Source organism: Phalangium opilio, unplaced genomic scaffold (assembly GCF_054372755.1).
Source record: "Phalangium opilio isolate 3A_F unplaced genomic scaffold, DU_Popi_V2 ptg000041l_1, whole genome shotgun sequence".
Lineage (NCBI taxonomy): Eukaryota > Metazoa > Arthropoda > Arachnida > Opiliones > Phalangiidae > Phalangium > Phalangium opilio.
This window is the reverse complement of record NW_028324165.1, coordinates 3,673,401-3,687,349: the sequence shown is the minus strand read 5'-3', so window position 1 is coordinate 3,687,349 and position 13,949 is coordinate 3,673,401. Positions and strand designations below refer to the sequence as shown.

General features: G+C 37.9%; 1 protein-coding gene and 1 long non-coding RNA gene across 3 annotated transcripts; both read right to left on the bottom strand.

Annotated features, from left to right (window-relative positions):
* Positions 1-277: 277 nt before the first annotated feature.
* Positions 278-2,024, bottom strand: LOC149679419 (uncharacterized). The gene is made up of 2 exons (XR_016365768.1): positions 1,864-2,024; positions 278-1,116 (listed from the first exon to the last, which is right to left on the bottom strand). It is a non-coding gene; the product is annotated as an uncharacterized LOC149679419 (long non-coding RNA).
* A 5,612-nt stretch (positions 2,025-7,636) lies between these two features.
* Positions 7,637-13,515, bottom strand: LOC149679418 (uncharacterized). 2 transcript variants are annotated; one of them, XM_089835200.1, is made up of 5 exons: positions 13,453-13,515; positions 10,859-11,230; positions 10,659-10,795; positions 10,542-10,585; positions 7,637-9,086 (listed from the first exon to the last, which is right to left on the bottom strand). In XM_089835200.1, the coding sequence occupies exon 5, from the start codon at positions 8,896-8,898 to the stop codon at positions 8,149-8,151; it is 750 nt and encodes a 249-aa protein (XP_089691326.1). In that variant the 5' UTR covers positions 8,899-9,086; positions 10,542-10,585; positions 10,659-10,795; positions 10,859-11,230; positions 13,453-13,515; the 3' UTR covers positions 7,637-8,148. The 2 variants fall into 2 exon arrangements, with proteins under 2 accessions (XP_089691326.1, XP_089691327.1); XM_089835201.1 differs by having other exon boundaries at positions 10,859-10,989.
* Between the last annotated feature and the right edge of the window lie 434 nt (positions 13,516-13,949).

Genomic DNA, 13,949 nt, shown 5'->3' with positions numbered 1-13,949 from the left:
CCTATAGGGCATAATAAGTCAAACCCTCGGAGATGCCATTACTCCATTTTATACGAGCTAAGAGCAGAAAAACGTATTTTATAAATTTTACACCTGTAAAATCGTTTAAAAAACACTTGGAACTTGTATTTCTACTTACTTTCGAGGAAATACCACCGTTTTCTGAAGGTAAGAGTCTTTTTTTATACATTTATTAGTAATAAAAACATTTAAGGCGAGCTAAGCCTTGGTCACGGCCATGTAGATTTGATTTGCACATAGAGAAAAGAGGCTGTACTTTTGTGACTTGGAAAATTTATTTTTTAGGCTTTTCGAACATTTCTATGGCAAAATGAGGTAGGCCTAGGAGACTAATGAAATATTTAGAGGATAATTTTGGAAGCAAGGTATCATTGATGAATTGGTTGTCTTTCACTATCATCAAGATTTCGATGTTATCGGGTGGCACAAATACTGTCCAAAAGCATACGGGTACGTTACACACGAAAAGCTGACCCTGAATCTGATGATAGACGTTCCAGTTCATCCGTTTCTTCGTCAATGTAAAGGTAAAAGTTACCCGAAGCTGCTTTTCCTCTGATAGTTTCTTTATTCTTGAAAATAGTGTAAGGGCATTTGATCTCCACTAAGTACAGCTGGTCCTCAACCAGTATAAGGCAATCGGGGCTTGCCCCGAGGAAGCAAAATTGTGGATTAACAATCAAACCCACAGAGGTGTGACACTGGGTATTGATGTGTTGCCTGAATATTTGAAAAAGCAGCGGGTTCATTCTTCAATCCATGATCAAAGGACAACGCTCCCATTTCTCCTAATGCTTCAGATTGTTGCTCGAGAGTCAAATTACGGAGAGTCAGTTTAGGGATAATTTCATCGGTTACATTAATTTGATCTCCAAATTAGGATGGAATCGCGAACCGTACGGTTTGAGCGCTCTACGTAGTCTCTTTCCAGTGGTGGGAAAGAAATCTGATTTTGTAAAATGTTTGGAACAAATCCGTAAACTGGAGATATCAGTGGACAGAGGTCCTACAGCTGTTGTTATAGAATTAATCCACTTCTTTCTAGTGGCAGTCTCTTTCGGAAAGTTGTGGTAAGAAAGAAAACGTTCTTTACACCTACAGTTTGAACGCAGCAAACATGAGTTGAAGCCATGATTGTTACATAAATAAGTAAATAAAAACGTTTATGTTATATTTTGTTTTATGCCTTTAAATATAGAGACACACACTTAACAAAGTTTGTTATGGTGGGCACCATTATCGACTCTTATTTTAAGAATATGTAACAGTTTAATGTCCGGATATTTAAATATCAGTACCATGGATGAAGGATGCGCGTGAGGAAATTTGTTTTCACGCTATAGGATAGGCAACTCCCTATCTCGAGCGACAGAATATTCTGTATACACTCTGTTACAACGTCGGTTGTCAGCACGCGCAAAGCTATTTCTCTATGTAACGTAGCTTTGTACGTGCTGTCAAGAGACAAAAAACTTCAGGATCTTCAGGATTTAAAATATCCGCGAGTTTTTTTAGCTCGAGTGCACGGACCTCTAGACCTTAGTTTCAAATACGTGTGAAATTGCATACAGTCTACTACACGTATTTGAAACTAAGGCCTAGAGGTCCGTGCACTCGAGCTAAAAAACTCGCGGATATTTTAAATCCTGAAGATCCTGAAGTTTTTTGTCTCTTGACAGCACGTACAAAGCTACGTTACATAGAGAAATAGCTTTGCGCGTGCTGACAACCGACGTTGTAACAGAGTGTATACAGAATATTCTGTCGCTCGAGATAGGGAGTTGCCTATCCTGTAGAGTGAAAACAAATTTCCTCACGCGCATCCTTCATCCATGTCAGTACCTTAAAACGTTGCTAACGTTTTTTTAACATGATAAAATAACGTTTTTCAACGCTGAAAACAACGCTAATCACTAATCTGCCGTGTTTTACAAGACCAAGGCTTAGCTCGCCTTAAATGTTTTTATTACTAATAAATGTATAAAAAAAGACTCTTACCTTCAGAAAACAGTGGTATTTCCTCGAAAGTAAGTAGAAATACAAGTTCCAAGTGTTTTTTAAACGATTTTACAGGTGTAAAATTTATAAAATACGTTTTTCTGCTCTTAGCTCGTATAAAATGGAGTAATGGCATCTCCGAGGGTTTGACTTATTATGCCCTATAGGGGGTTAACATAGAGTGCCACTACTCTAAGCTCATCCTTTAATTTAGTTTCGAAAGTTCCCGATAGATGGCGTTTTATACGGCTACCCCCAGAAAATAGCGGCTGTCTGCTCGTTGCCCCTTCCACGTCGACCTCCCATTGAATTGTGTATCTACCCTTTTAATATATCTATGGCAGCTGCAGACGACTGTTATTGACGCGGCGCTCAGAAACGAAAAGAGTGAATGGGTTATGCCACAGCCCACTCGATCACGCAAGTGGCACGCGCTATAGAAGCCCGTCCAAAGAATTCAAAACCCATGTATTTTCGAGAATCGAGAGGGTGTAGTGGAAAAGCTGGTAAAAACATGAACGAGTCTCGATTTTTGAGACAAAAAGCACTGAAATGTTAGGGGGAATTGTCGAGTTGATGAATAAACTTTTATAGGAAAGTGAAAAATGTAAGCTCTAGCTTCCTGATTTTTTTACTATTTGTAAATTAAAGTACACTAAAAAATTAGAAAATATTTTTAAAGGCTTAGGACTGATAGTTATTTTTCTAAAAATTATCAAACTTTCAGTTTGTGGTTTTTTCAACTCTGGATGACTTCTAGCCATTTTAAAACGCGCTGGGCAAATTATTCAAATAAATAATTTTTCCCCCAATACTTGTAGTACTTGGTTTTCACATATTTGCCAATTAGCTTTAACGACTAGTTAATTGTAATAATAAATAAAATATAAGCCCTTAAATACAGTATTTTGATGAAGAACATTATCAGCGGGATTGTTTGGGCCTAGTGTTTATTTTTTAACTGAAAAACTATTCACGCTTGAAATTTCAAAATTTGTAGGACTTTATAAAACGTTACTAAGCACCTCTCCTTAAAATTTCACGACATTTGATCCACAAAAAGCGAAATTACGCCCATTTTACCCCAAAAAACGGCATTTTCCCATAGACATAATGCTAATTCTTAGACTGCTTTGACGAACGTTATCGGTTGAGCCTAGTGTTTATTTTTTAACTGAAAAACTATTCACTCTTGAAACTTCAAAATTTGTAGGACTTTAGAAAACGTTACTACGCACCTCTTCCTAAAATTTCATGACATTTGATCCACGAAAAGCGAAATTACGCCCATTTTACTCCAAAAAACGGCATTTTCCCATAGACATAATGCTAATTCTTAGACTCGTTTGACCAAGGAGTACTAATCGGTCATATTCTTGACTTTTGGCTGTTTGAAGGGGCTTCTATAGCGTGTGCAACTTGCGTGATCGAGTGGGCTGTGGTTATGCAAACAGACCAAATAACGTATGACTTTTTACAGACTTATGAAAAAATATTGGAAATCTATAATTTTAATTAAAGACCATTTATCTAGCCAAAAATATTAATATTAATACGATTAATATGAAGGTTTGACTTATTTTCGTGCTAAGTTATGCCACTGTGAAGTAAAAAGACGTAGTGCTGTTTCAAGGAAACACTAACATTTCTTTCAATTGAAAAGAACCTAAAGAAGGAAAACTTATCGGATTCGATATAAAATCGCAGCTAAAATTGACAGAATAACATGAAACTTCTTTGGAACTTTTAATATAAATTTTTGTCGAAATATTAATTAAAACTTGCGTATTCTTACCACACACTAACCCTATAACAAATTGTACGCATAAATATTGATTATCGTATAAAAAACAAACTTTATTTCAAAATTACACCGGAAAATGAAATACTTTGACATTTTTTTGAAAAAAAAAAAAAAGGTTAAGGAACGCATGGTGATAAGTTTATTGAGGTGGAATGTCTTTATCAGATTTGATTCTAATAATTGGAGCGTCTTCATTTTTACGCAGAAGAATCTTGCCATCTTGAACCCAAACGAATTTGTACTGCTTTGCTTCAGCGAATTCTTTGGCGCGATGCAGCAATTTCTTGTTGAAATGGGTCAACTTCTGGTTGATGTAGATTTTGTCATCCTTGAATGATTTATCCAAAGATGATGCAAAGATTCCAGTTGACCTCTTCTCTCTGAAGGCTTTCAACCAAGTCTGGGTCGTTTCCACCCTATGAAACGTGACCGCGATCGATCTAGGCTTGTTGGTAGCTACTGGAGAGACACTAGTTTGACGACAGACTCGAATCAAATCGCTTGGAAAAGCCAAACCCAGATGGTGAACCATAGAGGCTAAAACAGATATCAGGTTCTCATCGGATTTTTCTGGAAAGCCGTTTATTTCCAAGGTGTTGAGTAGTTGCTCTTGCTCAGTGCTGTTCAGTTTGGACTCAATTTTGAACCTCCAGTTATCTCTTTCCGGTTTCGAAGCAACCAGTTTTGGTTAAGTAGCCAAGTTGTCGGCAATTTCCGTACACGACTCTGTTATTTTGGCTAGTAGTGGCGCGACTATTTGGGGCATTATAACCTCAGCCGAAGATGCTGGCGACGTTTCTACAGCAACACCTGAGACTAATCCTTCAAGTTTGATCTTCACAACATCTTATCTACAATTAAATCCGATAACATTCCTAGTTGCTTGTATACATACAATATTAATAAATTATTGTTATTATTATTAAATGTACGGGAACGGATGAGAATGAGATGGTGGTCCGGTCACTGTGATAGGATGTTCTGATGTTGTCCAATTTGGTAAATGTTTGTAAATGTAGACAAGGTGAGTTGCTTTGATGAGTCAGTGGCGCAATATTCTGTGCTGCTAAGTGTTGCGGTCGATGATGAATTTGCAAAGTAGAATGTTGAGATGGAGTCTTAGTCAGTTCAGGAGGTTGGTGTAATGGTAAGGTACTCAGTGTTGTTTCACTAGGTTGGGTTTGTACTGGAGCTATTTAAGTTGATTTAGAGTTGTCCCAAGGGGAGGTGTCGAAGCTGTTGAGTAGGTTGTTGTTGTTGTTGTTGTTGTTGTTGTTGTTGTTGTTGAAAGCGGTGGAGTAGCGTTTGAGTGCGTTATAGTCGTAGCAGGAATCGATGTCGAAGCTGGTGAGTTGATTGTGTTTATTGCAGGAAGCGATGGCGTTGTGGTGGGTAGTGATGCTATTGTTCGCATCAACGTTGCCGACAATGTGGACGAAGGAGTATGGCCTGATGAAGTTAGTGTAGTAAGAAGTAAAAGTTAACTGTTTTTAATTTTGATGCGCTACTTTTTCCTACAGTAAAAAAATTCAAAATAAATTAGAATTTTCAGCTTCTTTACTTTTGTGTCTTTACGTGCTTTTTATTCTCACCATTTTGGAAATTTAATTTATAGTGGGACCGGTAAAATAATAATTAATGCGAGGGTCACTGGTCCCAAGGACCAGTTTAATAATTCCAACATGAGGGGTCGCTAGTCCCGAGGACCACTAACAAAATTCACCTTATTTCCAACCCTGTCCTAGAGTCTATGTTCTAGCAGTAGCATGTCGGTAAAATATCAGAGATTCTTCAAGACTTAATTAAACCACAAAAAATACCTATAACCATTTTCAGAGCAAACTAATAATTTTACGGATAAGCTATGTAAAAGTAGATATTTCCCAATTAAATCAATCCATATTTTCTCAATTAAATCAATCCATATTTTATCAATTAAATCAATCCATATTTTATCAATTAAATCAATCCATATTTTATCAATAAAATCAATCCATATTTTATCAATTAAATCAATCCATATTTTATCAATAAAATATACCTCATCAATTACAAATGACTTACTCTAATCAAAAATAATCGAAATTATTAATTAAAATACGGGGTTTTGCGGGGAAAAATCATGAAAACGGTCAATATCCTTCAAATTAAGCACATAGATTCTAATTGAACTCCTCTTTTGAATGATTCTCATCTCCTTAATTGCAACTAGTGTAGGGCATACCAATTGAATTTAACTGAACCCCCTCCGATTTCATTTTTAAACTGGTCCAGGCGATTTTTAAACTGGTCATTTGCCCTGTGCCACCGCCTTATTACCCACGCTCCCGTTCGCCCTATTCGAACTGAGGGGAGACGGTGGGACCGCATAAACCTTAGGTGCCGCCTGGTTATAGCAGGGAGTAAGGAACGTTAGAGGGAGTGTTGATCTAATGCTAAAAAAACCGACATACAGTGGCAAATGGGAAAGAAAGTGGGGGTAGGAATTTTTATCTCCGTTCCACAATTTTAGCTAAGGCGCAGGCGCGAGTAACGTCGTTTACTACCGCCAGCAGAGAGAATTTGCCGCCAGCTTCCGCTTCCATTGACTGCTGCCCCACTCACTCTGTTCAATCAACAATCAACGTCTGTTGGGAGGAAACCGAGGCTTAATAAAAATTCCAAATTGTTTTTGAAACGGTTGTAGGAATGATTCAAGGTATTCGCTTAAAAATATATGAAAGGAATATCCTTCCACGCGTTTCCAAAGCCAAAAACCCAGATAGAAAAATGTAAAAGATGGATATTAGCTTGTGGAAGACCGATTTCCAGTAGCTTCTATTCACTTTCAATAAATTTCAAGCTTTGTTTTTGGTTTGTGAAATGGTTTGTAAACGATATTTACCATGTCGGGTCTTGTTAAATACTTAGGGTTACTTGAACAATTAAAAAACAACACTTCTTATAGTTAACCATCATACCATGGCAGAAATTCAAACACGACCTTCCCCTACTAGTTCAAAGCCGGTTTTTAAATTTGACGCATGCGCGCGGACACCCCGATGAGGCCCCGAGTCAGCGCCAGAGAGAGACGATTTTAGCCACGAAGCGAACGAAGGCGCCTATTCACTTTACCACTCACTCCCTCTCAAGTCTCTCCTCCCTGATTCCTGCTTTAATCCTTGTGAAATCGTGAAATCACGAAATCTTTGGCAAAAATCACGAAATCTTTCTCGTAATCATTGGCAAAATCACGAAATCTTTCTCGTAATCATTGGCAAAATCACGAAATCTTTATCGTAATCATTGGCAAAATCACGAAATCCCGCACGTTTTTCGGGAATGTCGGACCTCAGAGATGGGGCGCTCTACTTCTAAGACTTCTGAGAAATGGTCTTTGCTTAATAACCTACTTTTTAGGCTTCTCTTAGGGCGTTGTATTTCTAGATATCTAGTGATGTCTAACACCAGACTTCTCACGGCGCTCTGTTTCTAGATATCTTTTTGATATGTCTAACACAAGACTTCTCACGGCGCTCTGTTTCTAGATATCTTTTTGATATGTCTAATACAAGGTCTCTTAAGGGGCTCTAATATATTCAAAAGGCTCCCGAAGACCCAAAAACATAATATTGAAGACGTTTCAACATATATAGATCTTTCATTCACAATACAAGCAAGGGTTATATGATTCATTTCAGCTCATATGAAAGAAATGGCGGAGTATGATGTTGCCCCATGAATTGACCATATTTTTCAGAATGTTCCAAGGTAAGGTAACTTACTTCAATTGAAATTACCTTCTGAAAATTGATTTAATTTAAACACGATTAATGAATTTTAATATTAGTTAGAATGTTTAATTCTTGAACATTTTATTTCTACAAATGAGAAACTCAAACAATTAAAATTATCTTACAATAAAATCAGCATATTAAGTAAAATATTTACATTATTTCAAAAAGCAGTGTTAACGTATAATGAATAATGGACATTCCACTATTACTACTTGATACGTTTCATTTTCAATTATTTTGAATATATACAACGACCACATTTGAAGGGTTTTTCTCCACCGTGAATGTATGTCTGTCGTGCAATCGTATTTCAGTGGTATTTCACCGCTGTGAATGCAAACATGTCCTATAAAAGAACTCTTATATTTTCTGGCAAATTCACAACAGTCACGTCTGAAGGGTTTTTCTCTATTATGAAGGGTATTATGTGTGATCAAAACGAACTTTCACGCGCTAGTAAAGTCACAGTGAGCACATTTAAAGGGCTTTCCCCCAACTTTGAACGCGTTGTTGCCTGATGAAAATACTCTTGCCAGTGCACCTAAAGTCTTACTGATGGCATTTGAAGGGTTTTCCACCATTGTGTATGCGTTGATGTTTGGTCAAATTAGGCTTCTGTACGCTGGAATAGTCGCACAGATTACATTTGAAGGGTTTTTCACCACTGTGAATGCGTTGATGTATGATTAAACTATTCTTGTGAGTGCTGGAATATTCACACTGGTTACATTTGAAGCGTTTTTCGTCACTGTGAACGCGTTGATGTCTGATAAAACTACGTTTGACAGCGCAACCAAAATCACACTGATCACATTGGAAAGGTTTTTCTACAGAGTGATTACGTTGATGTGTGATCAATCCGGACTTCCGCGCGCTAGCGTAGTCACACTGATCACATTGGAAAGGTTTTTCTCCACTGTGAACGCGTTGATGTGAGATCAATACAGACTTCCATGCGCTAGCGTAGTCACACTGATCACATTGGAAAGGTTTTTCAGCACTGTGAACACGTTGATGTCTGATAAAATTACCCTTGACAGCGCATCTAAAATCACACTGATCACAATGGAAAGGTTTTTCTCTACTGTGAACGCTTTGATGTGTGATCAATATAGACTTCCACCCGCATGCGTAGTCACACTGATTACATTGGAAAGGTTTTTCTCCACTGTGAAGGCGTTGATGTGTGATCAATACGGACTTCCACTTGGTAGCGAAGTCACACTGATCACATTGGAAAGGTTTTTCTCCACTGTGAACGCGTTGATGTCTGATAAAACTACTCTTGTCAGCGCACATAAAATCACACTGATCACATTGGAAAGGTTTTTCACCACTGTGTATGCGTTCATGTCTGGTCAAATTACATTTCTGTGTGCTCAAAAATTCACACTGATCACATTTGAAGATTTTTCCTCTAGTAAGAATTTTTATGTGATGGTTTGGACCTCTTTTGTCTTCAGGATTATGTTTTTCCTTGGATTTATCTACAAAAAGCAAAAACTATATTTCATTAAGGAAATAATCACGTAACATCAGGAAAATATAGATACGACACGAGGAAATCGCGATGATACTATAGGATGTGGTCTTAACTTGTATCATACCCTTTTTAGATGCATTCGCCCACTTATTATCGTTACACTGTGGGGACAGGGAGCGCGTGAAAGATTTCCAGAGTCACGTCTATTTTTTCCTAGTTATATTCACGCGTAGTTTACAAATTAACATTATCTATATTGTATATAGAATTCTGTAAGGGCGCTTGATAAAATAAGGAATGCCAATTAGGCGTGTGAAGACAAACATTAAAGAAAAGAAGTAGTTTCTTTCTCTCTAAACCAATGCGAGGCTTGTTGTTGGTGTCATATCTTATCAATCACCTATTGTAATAACTAATAGTTCCATACAAAATGTACAAAATAGAAATAATACACAAGGGTTGCATTCTATCACTCACTGAATATAAACTTGGACCAAGTAACGCCACTATATTAATCCTTGTAAATTCTAGAAACCCCCGAAAGAAATAGTCTGGGGTGTAGCCCCTGTGTTTGCGCCAAACCAAGCCACAGAGCAGAACGAGTGTAAAATCTTCCCGTCTCATTAAACTATATTTTTACAAGAATAATTTCGCTTAAACTATTTCTCCTTAGCACTGATGGAAAATGTCTTGTATGTGGTTTTATTATTGTTCCTTAAAACTGATAAAGGCTTAAGAGAACCAAATTTTTTGACCTAGGGGTGAATTTTTGGGCTAAACCTTACCGAAAATAGAAGGTTAAAGTTATAAATAAAAAATAAGTTAATGCGTGGTTCAAATGACGATATACGTGGGTAACAACAGGTTAAAAGTCAACCAAATTGATCCACTAACAATTAGTCTGAAACAGGTTATAGTTGGGTCTAAAAGTACGTCAAGGTTGGAACATGGGTTAGATTATCAGATTATCTAAGTTATATCCCAGCATGCTCTGTCGATCCTCAAAAGACTGTTGAGAAATTCGAAATATTTTCTATTTTGGGCCGATGCCTTAATCTTTTCGATTGGCATCAGCAGTAGTTTCGAAATTCGAAATATTTTCTATTTTGGGCCGATGCCTTAATCTTTTTGATTGGCATCAGCAGTAGTTTCGAAATAAAATCAGATTCGCTACTTTCGCCAACATGTGTCGAGTAGATTTCATTCTTGTATGTTAAGCCATAAAATTGTTCGAAGCAGTTCATTGCATTGCCGTATAATCTACATTCATTAAGGGTTCCAAAAACTAGCTTGCCCAACTTCATACCATCACCACTGACTAATAAGGCTTTGAAAATTTGCCGTAAAACTTTTCGGGGCTTTGGTTCTAGCTCATCAGCGTTTGGTTCAATGAACTTTGCACCCAGCAAGTGACTTGTGGGAGACTTTCAGTATTTCATTAAAAATAAAATCAACACACCAGGCTGCTTGCGGTTCCTGGCCTCAGTAGAGAGTCCTTCCGAACTATACAAATAAATTGTGATAAATAGTCCGTGGAAACAATAAAATGAATACACCTTTTTTTCTCTCGCAATACCTTTCCTTTTGAGATTGAGGTTGTTGCTGTTCCGCAACTGGAAGGGATAATGCTTGGCTATCTGGCTCTGAATCATAATCAACTGGTTCAACTTTCACTGATACATCGTTAGCCTTTTGAATTGCTCCATTTTTCTCCTAATTTTTTAGACAATTAACAATGATTAAAGAATATTGCTAATATCTAACCTCATAGGTTACCTTCAGATCTTTGACTTTGTTTTTCAATTCTTCTCTGACTTATTGAGCAGGTCAATATTCTCTCGTTGCTCATTAATAGTTAATTCATTTCCCATTCGCTCTTTCCTCACGTTTGAAATTAAAACGTCAAACTGAAAAATTCAAATAAGATTCCATTACTACAGCTGATTTCCATGGGACCTTCAGGCAGAATGCCTTTTAAAGAGACAAGCAAGAAAGACGAGAAACCAATGACGTCAAAGAACATTAATGGTCCTCATTTTTAATGAATCTTTAAACAAGGGACCTTTATCCTCTAAACCTTCAGCCAATCAGAGGGGAATTTATCATTGGCCATTTAAAAAAGTTCATTGTTCATTAGTCATTGAGAGGCTGCAGGAAATGTTATTTTTAATCATGTATCTCATAAACCCTTCATAAGGAACGGAAAAACTGGGTGCTTTCACTCAAGCAAGGCGAAATGGCCCCTAGGTTCGTTTTTTGCCATTAGCTTGCGCTACCAGCACAGATTTCCTCATAATGCGGGAACTATTTTATCCATTATTCAGCGCCGTCACCAGCTAAAAATCTTAGGTTGGGCCACGGGAGGGCCAAAGAAATGGCCTTTATTTGCATGCGCAGCCAGAGCTTTTCAACCATTTTCCATAAAAATTGAGAATTCGGTGGTAAACTACCACGGTAATTACCTTTTCTTAATTAACCCAGAAAATCGAAAATTGAGTTAAGCAGGTAAATTACCATGGCAATTTACCGATTTAAACCCTAGTTTCTCTGTTAAACCGCTGTGAAAGTAGGACTACAGAGTCCAGATGGTAGGATTTCACTTTAAGATACCCCTTCAACAAACACTGGTTTCTGACTAATTAGACCATGAGGAGTTCATAAAAAATACTGAAACAATTCCTAGCGTGCCGCAAGTATTTTTAATAAATTTTTGAAGATTTTAAATTTCATGTACTAACCAGTATTGATACTAAAGGCATACTGCACTCAATATTGCAATAAAAGTATGGGGACTTAACAAACTAAAGGACTCGCGACGGTAGCATAAGCCAACGAATTCTTTAAATTTAACTTAACCTAAGTAAATCATACGTAACCGGAGCGAGCGGAAGCGAGCTCCGCGAATTTGGTTAAATCTTACACAATACTTTTTCTGGTCACAATTATACTCTTTTCCAGACTTTCAATTTCCCTCGAATATATTTTTCCATGACATTTCCCTGACTTTAAAGGCCCATTTTCAATTTCCCTGACTTTTCCAGGATTTCCAGGTCGTGTTCAAACCCTGTTAACCATCATTTGTACTACATATCGAGCTTGAAATAGGGGATTTATCATCATGACCATGGTTCAATCCTTTTTCGGGTTATGTTTAGGCGGAAAGAATCTTTTCAAGACTAAGACCCGTGAGGACGGTGAGGTATAAGAGGCTGCTTTCATTTTAGATCTTAAAGCGGGTTTCGGTTTTAATTGGGTTTTACAACTATTAAGACGGATGTCTAAAATTGACTGCTATCCACGCAACTATTCAATTTGACCGCACTACCCAGCCGCGCGATATTTACTCGCTGCCACGATTCGCTAACAGCTCCATCCGCCGAATTTTGGATTCGGAATATTTCTTTTTCGAAGGGATTATGACGACGATAATACGATTCTGATTTTTAGACTTGCGTAAAAACTACCTCTGATTTTGTCTGTTTTGATATTTTAACCTTTCAAAGTGCATATGCACAAGCGAAGCACATATTGTCAAGAAAATATAATTTGACCATTAAATATAAAAGGCTGATTTTAAAGGTTAAAGATGGTAAGCGACCAGCTTTTAAATTAAACTACCTTGGCTCTTCTGGCCACAAGCTCTAGTTCAGAGACCTGCACGGGCTGAGTTTTTCAGGCCCGGCCCAAGCCCGGCCCGGTTTTAGAATTTTGAATAAGCCCGAAACCCGGCCCGAGTCCGAGTACATAGTTGGTTTTTCGGCTAAAAGCCCGGCCCGGCCCGTTAACTTCCAAAATTTTAAAAGCCCGACCCGGCCCGGCCCGTTAATTTCCAAAATTTTGAAAGCCCGACCCGGCCCGGCCCGATACAATTTTCAAAAGTGGAAGGCCCGGCTCGGCCCGACCCGATCGGGCCGGGCCTCGGGCCGGACCGGGCTTGAGCCCGGCCCGTGCAGGACTCTGCTCTAGTTTAAAAAAATTACTTATTACTCAGCCTGACATTGCTGCTTTTTACACATTGAGGATTCATACCATTCACACAAGGAAGAAAAGCTGCCTGGAGGACAAAAAGCAGATTTCTTTGTGCCATCCTCCCTCCAGGTAAATAGTTCATTCTCCTAGTGAAAATGGTATTTTGGTAAGAATCTTCTAAGCATCTATATGAAAATTGCAATTACTTTTAAAAATTCCAATCACATCACATTTAACATTTTATCGCAGAAATTAGATATTCTGTCTTATACCAAAAGTATATTTAGGGCCAGCTATTCCATATTTTTTCGCCCATGAATTTCATAGGGAGGGCCAAACCAAATGCAGAGTGGGCCGGGCCCACCTGGACCCCCCTCTGGTGACGGCCCTGCCATTATTACCTTGTTCCTCAGTTTCCTCATTTTGTCATCTTTGCTTAAGTAACAATCTTCCTTATCCATTTCAAAAATATCGCAAATACCTCTCCGAGAACAACTCTTTGAGAATTGACCAAATTCATATAGGCTTTGCGTAAAGACTGTTTGTGAAGACACATTTCTTTCCTAAAATTAAACTTTGAATGAAGACATGTTTCGAAACATGGAACATTTTTCGAAGAACAAGCAAATTAAGGAATGGAGAAAAATGTTAATATTTTAAACTACTAAGAGTTTACAGTGTTGCCAGGACCTTTGTGAGACAAAGTTGCTCAAGGCTGAAATGCTCGATTAGTGGGAGAGTGTAGTTACAAAATCCGATTCAATTGATGCATATTAAAACTGATCATATCTCGATCTGGATAGTGTCCGACACGAAAATTGAAAAGTTTTCGTGATTTCTGTTCAATTTAGCTGTTTTGGGCGTTTGATTAGTCTTAAAAACGAGGACTACTGCGCCG